The 21,300-nt window shown below is 40.2% G+C and overlaps 1 protein-coding gene across 4 annotated transcripts in view; it reads left to right on the forward strand.

The window, feature by feature from the left end:
- Window positions 1-21,300, forward strand: part of LYN (LYN proto-oncogene, Src family tyrosine kinase) — a 123,173-nt gene that overhangs the window by 67,817 nt on the left and 34,056 nt on the right. For all 4 annotated transcript variants that reach the window (XM_073631642.1, XM_073631640.1, XM_073631643.1 and 1 more), the window contains exons 3-6: window positions 11,122-11,170; window positions 11,261-11,366; window positions 15,058-15,156; window positions 15,239-15,342. In XM_073631642.1, coding sequence (XP_073487743.1) covers window positions 11,122-11,170; window positions 11,261-11,366; window positions 15,058-15,156; window positions 15,239-15,342 — 358 coding nt within the window. The remainder of the gene's footprint in view (window positions 1-11,121; window positions 11,171-11,260; window positions 11,367-15,057; window positions 15,157-15,238; window positions 15,343-21,300) is intronic.

Here is a 21,300-nt window from a genome sequence, read left to right on the forward strand (position 1 = left end):
GGGTAAACAGCTCAATCTCTGTATTTGCTGAAAATACTAAGCTAAGCAGGGCAATAACTTCATTGCAGGATGTGGAAACCTTGCAAAAAGATTTGAACCTCTGGGGGAATCTAGGATGGAAAATTACCTGGGGGTCCAAGTAGATGATAGGCTCAGCAATGGCATGCAATGCCAAGCTGCTGCTAACAAAGCAAACAGAATATTGGCATGCATTAAAAAGGGGGATCAACTCCAGAGATAAAATGATAATTCTCCCGCTCTACAAGACTCTGGTCCAGCCACATCTAGAGTATGCTGTCCAGTTCTGGGCACAAGTCCTCAAGAAGGATGTACTGGAAATGGAGCGAGTACAAAGAAGGGCAACTAAGCTCATAAAGGGTCTGGAGGATCTTAGTTATGAGGAAAGGTTGCGAGCACTGAACTTATTCTCTATGGAGAAGAGACGCTTCAGAGGGGATATGATTTCAATTTATAAATACCATACTGTTGACACAATCCCACAATAGGGATAAAACTTTTTTTCTCGGAAGGGAGTTTAACAAGACACGTGACCACTCATTAAAATTAGAAGAAAAGAGGTTTAACCTTAAACTACGTAGAGGGTTCTTTACTGTAAGAGCGGCAAGGATGTGGAATTCCCTTCCACAGGCAGTGGTCTCAGCGGGAAGCATCGATAGTTTAAAAAAAAACTATTAGATAAGCACCTGAACGACCGCAACATACAGGGATATACAATGTAATACTGACATATAATCACACACATGGGTTGGACTTGATGAGCTTGTGTCTTTTTTCAACCTCACGTACTATGTAACTATGTAACATCCTTCTAACCAGCGAACATGTAAAGTTGGCAACATTAGCTGTCAATATACAGTTGAGCTCATACGTTTACATACTCTTGCAGAATTTATGATTTCTTGGCCATTTTTCAGAGAATATGAATGATAACACAATAACATTTCTTTTACTCATGGCTAGTGTTTGGCTGAAGCCATTTATTATCAATCAACTGTGTTTATTCTTTTTAAATCAAAATGGCAACAGAAACTACCCAAATGACCCTGATCAAAAGTTTACATACCCCTGTTCCTAATATCATGTATTGCCCCCTTTAACATCAATGACAGCTTGAAGTCTTTTGTGGTATTTGTGGATGAGGCTCTTTATTTTCTCCGATAGTAAAGCTGCCAATTCCTCTTGGCAAAAAGCCTCCATTTCCTGTAAATTCTTGGGCTGTCTTGCATGAACTGCACGTTTGAGATCTCCCCATATTGGCTCAATGACATTGAGGTCAGGAGACTGAGATGTCCACTCCAGAACCTTCGCTTTATTCTGCTGTAACCAATGACAGGTCGACTTGGCCTTGTGTTTTGGATCATTGTTATGTTGGAATGTCCAAGTACGTCCCATGCACAGCTTCCTGGCTGATGAATGCAAATGTGCTTCCAGTGTTTTTTGCTAACATACTGCATTCATCTTGCCAACAATTTTGAGCAAATTTCCACGAGTGAAAGAAAAGTTTTTGTGTTATCATTCATATGCTCTGAAAAATGGCCAAGAAATCATAAATTCTGCCAGGTTATGTAAATTTATGAGCACAACTGTATATCTCAAATTTGTGCAAGGACCAGCACATTTAAGAGGTTCGATACTGCAGTCCATGTTCATTGTAGCATAGTGCAAATCAGAGACAGAATACAGAGGATGCCTTCTTAAAATGCTAGCTGTCTGTCCTCGAGATTCAATAATGCCTTTTTTCAGAACAAAATATGGCTTTTAAATCATTCTTATGGATATTTCTCTTTCTTACATAATATTTGTTACTGTATAATAAAGAGAGTAGAGTGATAATATCATCAGTGGATATTTGTCATATGCAGGCCATACATGGTCAAATTCCGATGGAATTTTCTTTCAAAAATCAGACATTTTGTGCGTTTTGTGATCCGATGGTGCCACCAATGATTTCCAAATTCGACCAACCAAGCCTTCAATCTTACCTCATGTTGCTACAGAAAATAATTCTTTTCTTTCTGGGCATTTTCTTTTCTTGTGCTTTTCTGATTATATTTCTCACACGATTCTCCCATCATTGACTAGAAATCATTCGTTTTTCAAAAAATTTCCAACATGCCCGATTACTCAAATTTGATGGCTGCACAAAAATCGCCTGTTTTAATGGTGCAAAATTTGAACGAAAATTCTTAGATAAGATTTTCGAAAGAAAATTATTTCAGAATTCGACCCTTGTATGGCCGGCCCTAGTCTGCATTTCCTGTGGCCTTGGCTGCACAGCTTTGGTTAGAAAGGCTTGGATCGAAGATCTGTACAAGGCACTGACTAAGTGGACTTCTGTTTTCAGGGATGTGTTGTTCATCACCTGATCATTTCCCTAGCACATTTTTAAATAATATGATAGACAATAAAAGGCACTATCTGTTGACATGCCAGCTTTACTTACAGCTGGATCCATGTCTATTTCTTTACAAAAAAAAAAGATTTTTGCCCAAAAAACGTGACACTCTTTAGTTGCTAAAACCATAATCTGTTCTTTAACCCCTTCCCGCCGAGCGTACGCAGATGTGCGTACTCGGCTTTCCGGGGTTATACTGGGATAATGCCCGCAGCTGCAGGCATCATCCCGGTACTGTCTTTTAGAGCCGGCAATTGGCTATCCAGTTATAACAACCGATGCGGCTAAAAGCCGCTCGGCTGTTATACCGGAGGAGTGGGAGGGGACATCGGGAGTCCCGATGACCAATCAGCCGCCTCCGGCGGCTGGGGACGGACTGGAACGAAGCCATGAATGGCTTTGTTCCAGCCTCCTAATAGTAAACATGGAAGCAACATCATGACATCAGTTCCCGTTTACTCGGCTGCCAATGGCGCCGGTTTGAAAAAAATACACAGTTTTCATAATTGCCGTTTTTGGTGATGTGAATACGTTGAAGTGCAAAGGAGGGATTGGAGGTCTTTTAGACCCCCAATCCCTCCATAAAGAGTACCTGTCACCACCTATTACTGTCACAAGGGATGTTTACATTCCTTGTGACAGCAATAAAAGTGATCAATTTTTTTTTTTAAACACAATTAATAAATATAAAATTAAATAAAATAAATAAGAAACATTTTTTTTTTTTTTTAAAGCGCCCCCGTCCCCGCGAGCTTGCGCAGCAAAGAAAACGCATACGGAAGTCGCGCCCGCATATGTAAACGGTGTTCAAATCACACATGTGAGGTATCGCCGCGATCGTCAGAACGAGAGAAATAATTTTAGCACTAGACCTCCTCTAACCTGGTAACTGTAAAAAAAATTCAAAGCGTCGCCTATGGAGATTTTTAGGTACCGTAGTTTGTCGCCATTCCACGAGTGCGTGCAATTATAAAGTGCGACATGTTTGGTATCTATTTACTCGACGTAACATCATCTTTCACATTATACAAAAAAATTGCGGTAACTTTACTGTTTGGTTTTTTAAAAATTCATGAAAGTGTCCCTTTTTCCAAAAAGTTGCGTTTAAAACACCGCTGCACAAATACTGTGTGAGATTAAATATTGCAACAATCGCCATTTTATTCTCTAGATTCTCTGCTAAAAAAAAATATATATATAATGTTTGGGGGCTCTAAGTAATTTTCTAGCAAAAAATACAGATTTTAACTTGTAAACACCAAATTTCAAAAATAGGCTTAGTCATGAAAGGGATAAAAAAAGAATTACTTTGTACACTTTGTTGTGTATCGATCACATGTATAAGCATTACAGAACAATGTTATGGTATTTAGTTTAATTAATTAAGTGCAGCAGTACCCTACTATAAATTAGAATGGGTGGTGAAAACATAAAGTGAACCTGTCTCCAATTCTATCTAAGCCCCCGTTCATACAGAATCCAACTTTGAAATTGTGCGACTTTACTTAAACTTTTGGCCATACTTCTCTTTTAAAGAACAACTGTAGCTTTGTACAAGTTGTTTTTTAAGATATGGCCTCACCCCCCAGAGTGCAGTCCACCTGGTCCGATACTTACCTTTGACTATGATCCAAAGGTTTTCAGTTTGTGGTTCTGCCCAGAGACTTACAACCTTTCTTTAGAAAGCCCATTTTGCAGGAATACTGCAGGCTACCTTGGGTACTAATCCCCAGAGGAATGAAGGGGGGCTGAGGTGCACATGCACTGTATAAAGAGGACCAAGAGAGAGCATTTACTAAACAAAAGCCTGTATGGCTCAGAGCAGGTCCATACAGTGACATTTACTTGAACAGGGACAAAGGTATTGGACTGAGTGGGCTGCAGTCAGCAGGGTGGGACCAAAGATACAGTTGATCCCTAAAACCAATTCTAACTTTTTGGCAAATGTGATATTGTAAGTCCAGTCCCCAAAATATTTAACTTTACACATAGTTTGCATTACCGACATTTATATTTTGTTTGCAGGGAGATAGCGGCTTCTTTGCAATGCAACTATCTCTATTGATCTCAGGAAGACATTGTAGGGGATTTATTAAAACTGGAGAGTGCAAAATCTGGTGCAACTCTGCATAGAAACCAATCAGTTTCCAGGTTTTATTGTCAAAGCTTAAAGTGTAAGCTCACCTTTACAGACAATCTGTAAGGTGAACTTCAACTGGACCCCCTCCTCACCCCCCCCCCCGGTCTGGCTATACCAGAATCCTGCCATCCCCCGCTGTGAGAGACAAGACGTCACTTTACTGGTCCGGGAATTACAAATCCTCCTGGCTTTCTCTCCTCTCCTCTAGTGAGAACAGGATGAGCTTGGCAGGTTCTGATTGGTCATTGCCGTCCATGTGATGGTGCCGAACAATTAGAATGCCTCCTATCCGTACATGCTGAAGCCACGACCTGGTGTCTCACAATGGGGGATTGTGGGACCAGGGGGGGATGAGGAGGGGGTCCAGTGTAAGTTCACCTTACAGATTTTCTATAAAGATGAACTTACACTTTAATTAGCTACCATGCACAGCTGCACCAGATTCTGAGTGCTCAAGTTTTAGTAAATCTCTCCCATTCGTTCTGCCCTTTCTGGTCCTCCCACCCAAATTGTTTCCCCAACATGTATTGTTTCCCAACCCCTTAACTGCTTTCCTGAGGTGTCATTAGAAGAGGTGCAGAATATCGTCAGCAGGATGAAACCTTCCACTTGTTCCCAGGACCCTCTTCCAACCTCCCTGGTAAAAACTCATATTACTGTTCTAAGTTCCATAACCAGCATTACTTTTTCCATTTTCTAACATCCCCTTTTCATCTATAGTCACAAATCTTGGTGTAAAAATGGACTCCGAACTCAGTTTTGAGGCCCATATAAATCATCTATGTAAGACCTCTTTTTATCATCTCCGTAACATCTCTAAACTTCGTCCCATTCTCTCCCTCTCAGATGCCGAAAAACTGGTTCATGCTTTTGTCTCCTCCAGATTGGACTACTACAACGCACTTCTCATTGGGATTCCTAGAAAGAGTCTGCAGAGGCTTCAATACATCCAAAACTCTGCAGCAAGGATCCTGATGAGAGTGCAGAATCATGAGCACATTACCCCTATTCTTCAGTCTCTCCACTGGCTTCCTGTTTCCACCAGGATTGAGTATAAGGTTTCTCTCCTCACATATCTATGTATCCATGGACATGCCCCCCTCTATCTTAAAGAACTTCTCAAACCACTAAACATAACACGTCCCCTCCACTCCAATCATTCAAACCTTCTTCATATACCGAGAACTAGCCTTAAGACAATGGGAGACAGGGCCTTTTGTGCAGCTGCCCCGCGCCTGTGGAATGCCCTACCTGACACCTTAAGGGCTCCTCAATCTATTGATTGTTTTAAAAAAAAGTCTTAAGACATTTCTTTTTAGCAAAGCCTTTGGCCCTTTTTAGTTTTTTTGTGTTTCATTACATAAATTGCTCAATTGCTCATTTTTGTTTTAACCTGTAGCCCTTTGAGATCTTTTGATGAGGGCATTATAAATAAAATTTATTATTATTATTATTATTCATTACGTGTACTTTCTGTAAAAAAATTGTGTTATACTGTATATATATATATATATATATATATATATATATATATATATACATATACACACAGAATCTGACAAAAGTGAGCACACCCCTCACATTTTTGTAAATATCTTATTATGTTTTTCATGTGACAACACTGAAGAAATTATAGTTTGCTACAATGTAGTAGTGAGTGTACAGCTTGTATAACAGTGTAAATTTGCTGTCCCCTCAAAATAACTCAACACACAGCCATTAATGTCTAAACCACTGGCAACAAAAGTGAGTACACTCCTAAGTGAAAATGTCCAATTGGGCCCAATTAGCAATTTTCCCTAGAATAGGGAGCAGGTGCATTAAATTTGGTGTTAATGCTCTCACTCTCTCATATGGAAGTTCAACATGGCACCTCATGGCAATGAACTCTCTGAGGATCTGAAAAAAAGAATTGTTGCTCTACATAAAGATGGCCTAGGCTATAATAAGACTGCCAAGACCCTGAAACTGAGCTGCAGACCGGTGGCCAAGACCATACAGCGGTTTAACAGGACATGTTTCACTCAGAACAGGCCTCGCCATAGTCGACCAAAGAAGTTGAGTGCACATGCTCAGCGTCATATCCTGAGGTTGTCTATGGGAAATAGACGTATAAGTGCTGCCAGCATTGCTGCAGAGGTTGAAGGGGTGGGGGGTCAGCCTGTCAGTGATCAAACCATACGCCGCACACTGCATCAAATTGGTCTGCATGGCTGTCGTCCCAGAAGGAAACCTCTTTTAAAGATGATGCACAAGAAAGCCCACAGACAGTTTGCTGAAGACAAGCAGACTAAGGACATGGATTACTGGAACCATGTCCTGCAGTCTGATGAGACTAAGATAAACTTATTTGGTTCAGATGGTGTCAAGCGTGTGTGGCGGCAACTAGGTGAGGAGTACAAAGACAAGTGTGTCTTGCCTTCTTGCCTTCTTGCCTACAGTCAAGCATGGCGGTGGGAGTGTCATGGTCTGGGGCTGCATGAGTGTTGCCGGCACTGGGAGCTACAATTCAGTGAGGGAACCATGAATGCAAACATGTACCGTGACATATTGAAGCAGAGCATGATCCCCTCCCTTCAGAGACTGGGCTGCAGGGCAGTATTCCAACATAATAACAACCTCAAACACACCTCCAAGACGATCACTGCCTTGCTGAAGGGTAAAGGTGATGGACTGGCCAGGCATGTCTCCAGACTTAAACCCTGATAAGCATCTGTGGGGCATCCTCAAATGGAAGGTGGAGGAGTGCAAGGTCTCTAACATCCACCAGATCCGTGATGTCGTCATGGAGAAGTGGAAAAGGACTCCAGTGGCAACCTGTGAAGCTCTGGTGAACTCCATGCCCAAGGGGGTTAAGGCAGTGCTGGAAAATATTGGTGGCCACACAAAATATTGATACTTTGAGCCCAATTTGGACATTTTCACTTAGGGGTGTACTCACTTTTGTTGCCAGTGGTTTAGACATTAATGGCTGTGTGAGTTATTTTGAGGGGACAGCAAATTTACACTGATATATATATATATATATGTATATATATATATATATATATATACACAGTGGGGACGGAAACAGGGGCGGACTGACAACTCATGGGGCCCCCGGTCAATAGGAGATTATGGGGCCCCCCAGGCAATCAGAGATTATGGGGCCACACAGTATACACACACACACACAGCATACAATCACAAAGTATACACATACATGTACACACAGTATACACAGACATGCTTCTATTGGCTGAGAAGGTACTGGAGAGGTGGGGCAGCTATAATCTTGGGATTTTTAGACAAAAAAGATGTCGGTAAGGGACATTTCAGAGACAGTTGTAAAAAAAAACACAGATTTTTACATACTGTCCCTGGTTTTACTGAGGCTGGCAACCCTGATGGGGCCCCCTAGTGGCCTGGGGCCCTCGGGCAGTGCCCGAGTGGCCCAATGGTCAGTCCGCCCCTGGATGGAAAGTATTCAGCCCCCCTTAAACTTTTCACTCTTTGTTATATTGCAGCCATTTGCTAAAATCATTTAAGTTCATTTTTTTTCCTCATTGATGTACACACAGCACCCCATATTGACAGAAAAACACAGAATTGCTAACATTTTTGCAGATTTATTAAAAATGAAAAACTGAAATATCATATGGTTGTGTGAGAAGCAGCATAAGGATCTACCAGTAACTAAATTATCTGAGATATTTCTGCACTGGTGACCAAGGCAAAAAAAAAATGTGTCAAATTGTCAAAAGTGAGTGATGAAGCAATGAGATGATGCTAGAAAATAAGTTTTATAATTATATGCAACAATTGATGTGGTTATCTAGAATAAATTTCAATAAAAATATTTTTTTTATCATGAAGTTCAGATATCCATGTCATAAATGGACATCTATTGTTAGAAAAGAGAGTGAAATTATTACTTGATCATGTCATGGCTCACTTAGGCAATAATACTATCAGTAATTTATTTCTCCAAAATCACATCTTTAATTTGATCAATCCCAGTAACCCCAATGCATGTTATTATTTCCATTTGTATTTGCATGCATGCCATCATGACAGTTATTTCATAATTACTGTATTGCAATATTATGTATTTTTGAAATGAATGCAATTCAGCCTAAGAGCAGAAGGCAAAATGCAGTGACAAATAATAATCCATTTTTTATTGATCCACTAAATTAAATAAAATTGATTTTCTTAGTGTATGTCCATCATTTCCCTTTGCTTTCTTTTGGTAAAATAACCTGGCCTATACGTAGACTGAGCATATGTTTAAAAAAAATTAATGATTAAAACATTTATAATAAAAAACACATTTCCTAATATTAGATCCTTTAGCTATTTATATAACTGCGTGTCTAGCAAGCACTTTTCACATAGGAAATCCTTTGTATATTTAATTTTAGTTTGAACTGACTAGGCTTGTGACATGTTTTTATTTAATAAAAAAAAACTGCTTTATTATACATTGTGAAGCTAAGTAGACTTAAAAGGTGCCATCTAAAATGTGTCGGAGTGTAGGAGTGGATGGACAGTCTGACTCCCTTGGTACGGACTTAAATCCGTAATGAACCCAAAAGCAAACATTTATCATACCAATTATTAGATGCATTACTTTTATTTTTTAGGCTTTCTTTTCTTTCTTTCCTTTATTTTCACCTGGTGATCTAGCCAGTAAGCAGCACCAGTTACAGGGATGAGACAAAACATTCAAAACTGGCAGGGGGTGTTTACAATGATCAGTTTTACTTATTTATGTAAAATCTTTATCCCAAAATGAAAAAAACTGTAATTGCTTATAAAGTGTTACTTGGAGTTTGGCTTCAATTTGTTAGTGTATTGAAATCTTTTAGTACATCTAACACTCTCCTCCCCCCAGACTGACAATTGTGCTGTACAAATGTGCCCACTGTGCTCCTTCATCCAGACTGGGGGCACTCTAATACAGGAGGTGAATTATTTGCCAGATAAACTGGTAAAAACAGAGGGAAAAATCCTAACAATAAAAACTAAGGCAGCCACCATATCTAATGATTAGTAAGCTGCAATATATTACAATTTTGGTTTTGGGTTTAATACCACTTTAAATCTTAATGGGATACAACTGCCTTCATTCATTGCAGAGGCTCTGGTCAATAGGTTACACTGCTGTGTCCTAGTGATATGTAAGCAGTCAACAGAAATTCCTCCATTAGGCAGTGAATCACCTTTTGTAGACTTATTACGTTTGAAAATGGTATTGTGCAAACTGCAGTAACCCCTAGTAGCTAAGCATGTAAATTTTGCCATATAGCTAAAAATTGAATTGAGTTCTGATTGCTTGCTGTACTTTGCACATTATGATTACAATTTGGCCTGTTGTATTGAATAACCCTGTATATATTTTTTTTCTTCTACTTTCTAAGGTGGATAATGGACTTCTGGACTAAAATCTTAGAATTTAGATAGTGAACTAAATAGTTTTGTTCATACAGGTGAAATGAGAATAACTGACACAAATAATAAGAGCAAGGCTGTTATATAGGACCTGTTTAGGTGCATCTTATACCTTAATTACCTATTAAAGCCAAACAACCTTTAATAATTTAGCTTGGTAAGATCAATGGTGGCTTTAAAAAGCTTACCGCACACTATTATTCTATATGTTATTAAATTAAGTCATATATACAGAAGCACCACTACCATGATTTATGTTGGGGATTCCCTGTCCTGGAGGTGGCTTAAAATTGAACTTTAGCTCCAAACTACAGTCCATCCTCTTTCAGGTACTTCATAAATAGTACTGCACAAAAAGAAAGCTATTAGTATCTTCCAAAGGAGAGGCATCAATGACTGTGTATAGGTTTGTCTGAGTTCAAGTTTTTATTAAAATATATTTTGGCCTGTTGATAGCCACATAAATCTCCGGGCTTACCCTATGTTCAAGGGATAATATCATTCAGGGAAACCTATCCTTGATCAGACTTTTCCACTCAGCCCTAATGGACTGGATTCAGGGACAAAGAAATTGCACCTCTCCAAGTCCCAAACTTGTTTCTCAGGTCATCTACAGCTCATCCTGCTCAGCCAATATGCCAAGAATAAAGTACTAAATAACACTCCATAAAAGACACCTCATTAGATTTAATCAAAAGTAGCCAACTTCTGAGCCAGTCCCCACCCTAGACTACATCACCTGGATGCGTTTCACCCCGAAAGAATTTATTCGTTGCTTGGCTGGGTGTCATCTTAAATCTAAGCCTACTAATTGCTCCTGTTTAACCAGATATAGTTTGGAGTATTTTGTTCCAGTCAATACTCTCCATCTGTATGACAGTCAAGATTTACATTTGTTCAAAAGTATTTCTAATATGAAATAATGTGTATGAATTTTGACCACCAGCAGAATTTTAAAAAATTCATATTCCTAAGACTCAATTGCAAAATCAGTATTCAGTGTTATTTGGTGTAAATTGCTTGTTTCTGTCTTCGCTCATGGTGATGAAGAAATGAACAACTAACTTTGTTGTGTGTAAAATGTTCATTATTGTGCTTTGTATCCTATTAATCATAAAAAATGTTCTTGTAGTCATCAACCGCTGGAACCCTTCTGCCTGGACAAAGATTTCCACAAGCAGGTATACCTTTAGTCTGAAAAATAAATGCATTGCTACATTTACAGATTCTGAATGTTACATAATTTTCTTATTTTTGGATTGTTGTGGTAGAACCGGAGGAGACTGGGAATATTGTTGTAGCTTTGTACCCATATCAAGGCATCCACCAAGATGACTTGACCTTCAAGAAGGGTGAAAAATTGAAAGTAATTGAAGAGTAAGTGATGTTCATTATTTGATAAATTTATAATTTTCCTGCTTCTAAACTTCTTTTCTAAAATGATTAAGTTTTCCAAAGCTGGTGTTTACCTTTTGGGTGGGCATTGGTAGAACAGCTCCCATTCACTGTTTTAATAACATTTGGGAACAGTAGACTTTTCTTGAGAAGTTCAGAATTCTTGGCTCTGTCCTCAGACATTGGACCAAGTAGAAAAAAAAGCTGCACACCAACATCAGTCCAACAGGTTTATTGAAAGATTGCCAACAGGACTATAACAACTGACCAAGGGGTGACAATGTTTCACACATACATTGTGCTTCTTTGAAGAAGCATAATGTATGTCGTCACCCCTTGGTCTGTTGTTATAGTCCTGGTGGCAGTCTTTCAATAAACCTGTTGGACGGATGGTGGTGTGCAGCTATTTTTTCTACTTGGTCTACACCCAGCCCTTCCTTTCTGGTGGATTTTCATACTCACCTGAAGCAGCGATCCGTTTCATTGTCCCAGACATTGGAGTTGCCTGCTGTTGAAAACCCCTCATAATGTCATACATTTGGTAAGTTATGAGATCTTGCTATACAAGTCCCTGACCTATTTAAGAAGATGGTTAGTGATTTAACCCCTTGCACCAAAGTGATGCAGGGAGAACAGAGAATCATTCACATTGTACTGCATTGTGATTGTGTTGTGATTCAAACATAAAAAAAAACACTGTAGCAGGTCTGGGTGGAAGCCAATGAAGATGCTGGTAATTATTAAATCATAAGAGGAAACAAAACACAGGGAAGATATATAATAAAGGTGTGTTATATCTAGATAATGTTAAATTGTACTGTAAGCCTTGAATTAAAGAGGAAGTAAAGTCTTATTTTTTACTTGTACCTACAGGTAAGCCTATTATAAGGCTTACTTGTAGGTACTGTGAATATCTCCTAAACTTGCACAGTTTAGGAGATATTCAGAATGCATGCAGCCGATGACATCATCTGCGCATGGGCTCTGAAGGTCCGGCTTACCGTGCTTTACCTGCAGAGCCTGCTGTAAACGACGGCTCCCGGAACCCAGAAGAAACACCTGGGACGATGTCAGCCATTTCAGTGGTGTGTGGGTGCTGCTGGAGGGCTTCGTTCTAAGGTAAGTATTTCATAATGAGCTAGTATGCGATGCATACTAGCTCATTATGCCTTTGTCTTACAGGTTTTTTTTTTATTTATTTTTTTCCCAGGGTGTACAACCGCTTTAACTATATTTATGAAGTTAGCATTGAGATGTACCTAGATGAAAAACCAAACCCTGGAATAGGCAGGCTATTTTACTTGTTTTCATTGCAAGGCTTCATATTCAAGTTTTATTGGAGTGTTCCTTTCATTTTAGATTAACGTGCATGACATTGTTGACGTATAAAACTAGGATATGTTCTAATAATAAAAGTATCATAGGCATTTAATAAAACTACTTTACATGTGGTGTAGTGCTATATTAATAAAAGTCAGAATAAAATCACAAGATTGAAACTCAGAACTTATGTCTCATATCTTTATAAAATACTCAAGATGCACTATATTGTAGAATACACCCAGCAGCTGTCTATAGCCTCCCTCTTTGCCCGCGGCATGTCTTCATACAGCATGATATATCTCTACCACACTTCTTCTCCCCTCCTTTATCCACGATCACCCTTTCTGTGAATTGTTACAGATTCCTTTCTTTTTCCATGAGAAGAGTGTTGGTCTCCAGGCTCCTGATCGACACTTTGTATTGCCCATCCAGGGGCCGGGAGCACATTGTACTTGAAAAGGAGAAACAGCTGCTGTGGGGAGTCAAGTGATTCCAGCAGAGCTGAACACCTCTTCAACTTCAACCCCTTAAGCCTCATACACACAGGCCAAATTTTTGGTGCCATTGACCGGTTCATTAGAAACCGTTTGACATTCGGCTGTGTGTACTGCAGCTGGTCTGACAGAAGCTGGCCGAACGGGCATCACAGAATAAAGTCTGCTGACCAGTAGGGATGAGCTGAACCCCCTCAGTTTGGTTCGCTCCAGAACATGCAAACAGGCCAAAAATTTGGGCGAACATGCGATCACCGTTAAAGTCTATGAGACATGAACATGAAAAATCAAAAGTGCTCATTTTAAAGGCTTGTATGCAAGTTTTTGCCATAAAAAGTGTTTGAGGACCTGGGTCCTGCCCCGGTGGACTTGTATCAATGCAAAAAACGGTTTAAAAACTACTGTTTTTTTTCAGGAGCAGTGATTTTAATAATGCTTAAAGTGAAACAATAAAACAATAAAAATGAAATATTCCTTTAAATATTATGCCTGGTGTCCCCTTAGTCTGCCTGTAAAGTAGCGCATCTGTGTGATGTGTTTTACAGTCCCGCAGCAAAATGACATTTCTAAAAGGAAAACATTTCATTTAAACTTGTTCGCGGCTGTAATGTTTTTTGAGGCTCCCGGTAATATAGATAAAAATCAAGAGTTCCCCAGTTTGGATTTTAGGGAAACTCCACGCCAAAAAAAAGTGTCCTGTGATGTCCATCCTTCTTCAATCACGGCCCTGATGGACCCGAAAAATAGGAAAAAAAAAAGAAAAGCTCCACCTCGATGGGAGCCGTCCTGCCGACTGCTGTTCTTGGCTTTGACAGCTGTTATATAGGCGAGGGCAGGGCCACCCACTGACATAACTGGATGACCCCACCTCCGTCTGATGGCACATGACATCAGAAGGGGCAGGGTCACTCGGTTACATCACCGGGTGGCCCCGCCCTTGCCTATTTAACAGCTGTCACTGTTATTTTTTGGGTCCGTGGGCATCGTGATTGAGGAAGGATGGACATCACGGAACACTTTTTTTTTTTAATAAAGGAATTGTCAAGAACTGTCTTTTGTGTTTTTTACTTTTTGAAACCTTTTTGGTGAATGGGTAGGGGTACATTCACATAGGGGTGGTCGGGATCTGGGGGGCCCCTTGTTAAAGGGAGCTTCCAGATTCTGATAAGACCCACCTTCCAACATAACCAGCATGTGGGGATCCACCCTCCAACACAACCCTGGGCCAGCCATAAACATGACTTTGGAGTGAGTGGCATTGGAGCGCATAGACTCCATGCTGCTGTGGAGCTACATACCTCTTTGTGATACAGGTGCATTTTAACTTCTTATAACTTGGAAGTGAATCCAATCTGGTAAGCGTATTTTGAGTGGATGGTGAAGGCACACATAAGTGGTGCTCCCTTTCTACTTTTTAACATGGGTTTATGTGGATGGGACTTTACTCCTTTTAGAAGTACTTCATGTGCATTTATATCTACTTGGCATTATAGCTTGAACTATCATATTTGGATTCCATTGATTGGACACTGCACAATTTTTCAGTTTGTCAGTTTTTTGCTTTTATGTGTTTGATTTATGTTTCTTATCTTTGGCTATTTAGGGCTGCACTTTACTTTTTTTACAACTTTTTTTATATTTTTTGTGCTCACCTCTTACTGGTCAATCATAGAGACAGTGTAGATGGACAGGATCAGGCAGTAGGATGTTTTATTTTTATTTAATAATGCTGTATTCATTTATAGCAGCCTATGTATCATGTAAAACTATATGTATACACCATTTTTAAATAGGATATATTGCCAAATTGCTATGTGATAGTTTTTTGAGTTAACTAATCTGAGTCTTTCCTACAGGCATGGAGAGTGGTGGAAAGCCAAATCCTTGGCCACAAAGAAAGAAGGATTCATCCCAAGCAACTATGTAGCCAAAGTTAATACACTAGAGACAGAAGAGTAAGTTCCAATGTGTATTTAAGTGATCAGTTAAGAAGGGAGCTAAAACCATGGGTACTAAATCTTACCATTCATTTCTCAGATGGTTTTTCAAAGACATTACAAGAAAGGACGCAGAAAGGCAGCTGTTGGCTCCCGGAAATAATGCTGGCGCTTTCCTGATCAGAGAGAGTGAAACTCTGAAAGGTTTGATATCTTTTTCATTTCTTTATCCTAGGCCAGCAGTCACATTTTTTAGTTTCTATTGGTCTTAGTTAATTAGTTACCAGCCAGAAGTAAAACACAGGAAACATTAAGATTTTTTACAGCCTTTAAGATAGGTATAGGTAATATACTAAGGGAAAAAATACCAGTTTTTAACCACCTCAGCCCCGGAAGATTTTACCCCCTTCTTGAACAGAGCACTTTTTACAATTTGGCACTGCATCGTTTTAACTGACAATTGCGCGGACATACAATGCTGTACCCAAACAAAATTTGCGTCCTTTTTACCCACAAATAGAGCTTTCTTTTGGTGGTATTTGATCACCTCTGCGGTTTTTATTTTTTGCACTATAAACAAAAAAAAGCGACAATTTTGAAGAAAAAACAATATTTTTTTACTTTTTGCTATAATAAATATCCCCAAAAACATTTTTAAAAAACTAATTTCTTCATCAGTTTAGGCCAATAAATATTCTTCTACATATTTTTGGTTAAAAAATATCTCAAAAAGTGTATATTGATTGGTTTGCGCAAAAGTTATAGCGTCTACAAACTATGGAAATGTGGGTATTACTGCGCTAACCCCAAATACCCTAAAACAAGCAGCTACATAAAAAAATGTGACAAACATAAAAGGATCGAAGTGGTAAATAATGTAGCACTAACCAGTAAACACAAATATGGTAATATAAGTGAAGTAATGAAAAAAGGGTGATTAATCTTGTGAATAATCAAATATATTAAGTGATTAATAAAGTGTAAAGAAGTCCAATCCATGAAAAAATATTATTAAGTTGGAACGAACCAAAACCTCAAACCACTAAAAGATAATGAATCATAAAGTGAAAAAATATATATATGGTGCTGTCCAACATAAACAATGACATAGGAATAAGCCTGAGCGTCCAACACCAGATGATGGAAAATCAAAGGAGGAAAATGCTGAACGCTGTCCAGTATGGAAAACATCAAAGATGGTACATCATCAACAACATGTCAGCGACATAGAGTCATACGGGCAGAATGCCACAAACGGTGGATGTATGGAACTCCAAAGGGTCCAGGACCTCCGGAAGGAATCCAGGGAAGCGGTAGGTAACCTCCAAACAGACCTCCAATCAGAAGAGCATCGCAGCCGGATCTTGATGGTAGGATCAACTGCACACCAGAGCCACTCTCATCCGGATGGTATGTGGAGAAAGAAATTGCTTCCACATAGTGTAGGTCAAAAAATGGTAATTTATTTATAAAAACCAGCATACAAGGATAAAAAGTGATCACGGGTAAAAATACAGGGCAATATGGAGAGCGATAAGCCTAACCCTAGCCTCACGCGCATCCGGTCCCCTGCCGTGCTGCGGGCGCGCGCACCTCCAGCGGCTCTTAAAGGGAACAATGTACCCATACGTTGTTTTGTCCAGCCGTGCCATTCTGCCGACGTATATCGGCATGAGCTGGTCGGCAAATGGTTAATAATATAGTATTAAACACACTTAGTGTGGTAATGGTTTTAATTTTAGATGACATCCTTTCTCTCAGGGGAGCTTATATCCCCAATGGGTTTCAAGTTTCTTGGATTTGGAATAATTTTGCTTTTGTTGCCTGTCATTTACAGCCTATGTACAGCCTGTCAGTGGCTAGGGGTAGTAGTTAGAAATAGTTAGAGGCTTAAGGCTTTGCTGTTGACTTTAAGGGCCTATTTACACCTTTGCATTTTAACATATATCAATTAATTTACATAGGGTAGTCATGGTTTTAAATGGTGCTAGTTTGCAAATAAGTGATATGTTGACCTGCACATTCTGTTTTTTGATGTACCAACATATGTTATGCATTACCTTTTGGGTGGGCATTGGTAGAACAGCTCCCATTCACTGTTTTGACCCCCTGATGCCGACTGTATGCAAATGTGCGGCCCCACTGCACTGTTTTTTTCTCTGTGGGGCAGCATATTTGCGTATCTCCCTTTGTGCTTGGAGCGCGCCGCTTGGTAGACATGAGCCCTCCACATCTCCAAGTAGGATCATATTGTCATCTGCGTATAACATCAGTTTCTCCTGCTTGTCCCCATATCAGAAGCCGGCGATACCCGGGTGGGCTCTTACTTTTAAACGCTAGGGGTTCTATGGCTAATGCAAAGAGCAGGAGTGACAGAGGGCATCTCTGTCTCGTGCCCCTACCCAGGGTAAAGGCGTGTGACATGGCCGCAGACGCCCGAATAGCTGCCTGCAGGTTGTGGTATAGCAGACGCACCCATGCAACGTATGTGTCTCCAAACTCAAATCGTCTAAGGATCTCCCACAGGTACTCGCACTCGAGGCTATCAAAGGCCTTCATAGCGTCCAGCGAGAGCAAGGCCCGCTGTCCCACATTATCTGCCGGGAACTGCATGGTACAGCCTCCTTAGATTTACTGCCGTCGACTTGTTGGGCATGAATCCAGGCTGATCTGGATGTACAATATCCGTAATGGCTCTATTTAGCCTAATCGCCAGGATTTTGGCAAGGAGCTTTATATCGCTCTGTAACAAAGATATGGGCCTGTATGAGCCCAGGTCAAAAGGGTCTTTTCCGGGTTTTAATATGAGGACAATGTTGGCTGTGGATATGGAGGGAGGGAGGTAAGGCCTGTTGTTCCCTAGCTGCATTAAACACCGTCAGTAGTTTTGGTAAAAGTATTTCCGCATAGTGTTTGTACACTTCCATGGGTAACCCGTCCGCCCCAGGGGCCTTGTAGTTAGGGAAAGCCGCCAGCGCCGCCTGTAGCTCTTCCATAGTGAGCGGAGCATCTAGGGCCTTCCTTTTCTTGCTCGTGAGTTGTGGGAAGTCAATGCCTTGTAGGTATTCTGTAAGTTCTTCCGGGGTATATTTCCCTGTCAATCTGGCTAATTTCGACAGAATTAGATCAGGGGAGCTCACTATCTTACCCTCTGGTGTTCTAATGGCTCCGATAGCAGGGGAGCGTTGTTGTGAATTAGCTATAATTCATTGTGCTCAGTGTGATGTGCAGAGTTAGTTTTCCGCCACATGTAGCATTTTGCTTTTTTGGCCAAAGAAATCTATTTTGGTCTTATCTGACCAGAGCACCTACTTCCACATGTTTGCTGTGTCTCCCGCATGGCTTCTCCCAAACTGCAAATGGGACTTCTTATGGCTTTCTTTCAACAATGGCTTTCTTCTTACCACTCTTCCATAAAGGCCATATTTGTGGAGTGCACAACTAATAGTTGTCCTGTGGACAGATTCTCCCACATGAGCTGTGGATCTCTGCAGCTCTTCCAGAGTTACCATGGGCCTCTTAGTTGCTTCTCTGATTAATGCTCTCCTTGCCCGGACTTTCAGTTTAGATGGATGGCCATGTCTTGGTAGGTTTGCAGTTGTGCCATACTCTTTCCATTTTAGGATTATGGACTGAACAGTGCTTCTTGAGATGTTCAAAGCTTGGGATATTTTATATAACCTAACCCTGCTTTAAACTTCTCCAAAACTTTATCCCTAACCTGTCTGGTGTGTTCCTTGGACTTCATGATGCTGTTTGTTTACTAAGGTCCTCTAACAAACCTCTGAGGGCTTCACAGAACAGCCATATTTGTACTGAGATTAAATTACACACAGGTGGACTCTATTTACTAATTAGGTGACATATGAAGGCATTTGGTTCCACTAGATTTTAGTTAGGGGTATCAGAGTAAAGGGGGCTGAATATAAATGCACGAAACCATTTATCATTTTCCTTCCACTTTACAATTATGTGCTACTTTGTGTTGGTCTATCAAAACCGGGGGCACAGCCGGAGATAGAGCACTTCTTCCCCTGCACAAGAGCCACGGTATCTAGGAGACAGACAACGGAGTCACATGACAAAATCCCAATAAAATGCATTTACTATTTTTGATTGTAAGATGACAAATTGTGGAAAATTGCAAGGGGTATGAATACCTTTTCAAGGCACTGTAGTATCTCTCTCTCTCCTCGCAGAGAAAAAAAAATTAAAAAAAAAGTTTAATCAAATTAAAAAATACCTAGATCAAGGTTTGATCTAGGTCAGTGCCAGGGTTAATGTTTTTTTTTTTTTAATTAGTATCAGTGTCAGTTAGTGTCAGTGTGTTTTAAAAAAAAAGGAAAATGCGTACTATTGTTTTTAGGCTGTACTACAGGTATAAACAAAAACTAACATACACAAATGTGGTATCACTAAAAATCATCAGGAGAATTTATTTTGGGTTGTTCTTGTCAGGTCACCTTGAGGCTAGGTGACAGATGCACTCTGTAGGAGTCAGAAGTGCACCACAAGGTAGTGGACCCTAGGACTGACTGCTGCGGATTGAACCCTGGGAGGTTCAGGAAGCAGGTCTACTGGATCACTGACACAGATCCCACTGGGAGCTAGAGCATAGATTCCCCAGGGCGCGGAGTCTAAGAGCCAGCAGGTGTTCACCAGAGCCTTTAGTGGTAAGGATGAGCTGCAGTCTGGCTCCAGGTCGTGGCCCCCAGGGTCTCACAGCTCACGCTCATGGTAGATTACAGGAGAAGAGGAAGGGGGCAGCAGGCTGGAACAACAAGGAAAGTAAGGGACAAGCCAAGATCGGGGCCACAAGCAGACAAGGACAACAGAGTTCACACCAAGGTTCAGGGTCACAGGCAAACAGGGATGGTCGGGGACAGGCCAAAGGTCAGGGTCACGAGCAGACAGGAATAGTGAGAACAGGCCAAAGTTGCTAACAGGAATCAGACGTAGGAAACACAGCAAGTACACACAGAGGCTAACACACAATGGTTGATCAGCACTGCTGGCTTGCAGTGCACAGGTTAATATAGGGTTCCCTGATAGGGCCTGGGGTGGGGCCATGCTTAGAGGAGAGGTTATAAAACCAGTCAGGTGAGAGACAGCTGGTCTTTAGAGAGGAATACATGACAGGTAAGCTGACAAAGAACCTCTATTGCATAACCATGACAGTTCTTTGGTGTTTGGTTATGGTAGTAGCAATAAATATACAGCTAATTTTTTTTTTTTTCTATTTGGATCAATTTTCCTTTGGTAAAAAAAAGCCCAATTTGTCCTGAAAAAAACACAGTATAATCCACCTGGATGTACAAAGTAGTTGTGATAATATGTACAGTTTTACTAACACATGTCAAAGTTGCAAAATTATGCTTAGGCATTTAGATTTGTTTTATCCTTAGGCACGATGGGGTTAATAACATTGTTGTTAACACACATAAAAGCTCATGAACTGCCCCTGAAGTAGTGTGAATCTAGCCTCCACAAAAAGTTAATATTCACATACCAGTATGTGATCTGAACATGAATGTGTCTGAAATAACTGGTTGAACGAATTATGAAGATACAAGCATATTTACATGCTTTTGATACAGATAATTGATACATTTATTTTCTACACTTAAAATATTTCACTCAATATTTAAATGTTAGAGAATTCAAAAAAATCTGTTTGAAGCTTAGCCAAATTTTATTAGCCACAAATTTAAGTCAGGTAAATTTTCAAGTAATTTGGTCAATGTTTTAGTTTTACCACTCAGAGCATATCTGTTTTACTACACAACCATTCATGGTCAAAATTCCTTGAGTTATCTCACATTTTCCAGCTTTTAACACTAGTCTGGAGTGATATAAGTCTTATGCCTTGTACACAGGATCGGACTTTCCGACAACAAAACCGTGGAATTTTGTGCAAATGGGTGTTGGCTCAAACTTGTCTTGCATACACACGGTCACACAAATGTTGTCCAACAATTACCAATGTAGAGAAGTACTAGAAGTACTATGTGGTTTTTCAGCTCTTTAGCGCCACCTTTTGGGCTCCTTCTGCTAATTTCATGTTAGTAGAAGTTTGGTGAGTGTTGATTCGCGCTTTTCTTTTTGCGTTTTTCATTTAGCGCTTTTCAGTTCGTTTCTGAACGGCCGTTCGTCAACCAGACA

Source organism: Aquarana catesbeiana, linkage group LG05, assembly GCF_042186555.1.
Source record: "Aquarana catesbeiana isolate 2022-GZ linkage group LG05, ASM4218655v1, whole genome shotgun sequence".
Classification (NCBI taxonomy): Eukaryota; Metazoa; Chordata; class Amphibia; order Anura; family Ranidae; genus Aquarana; species Aquarana catesbeiana.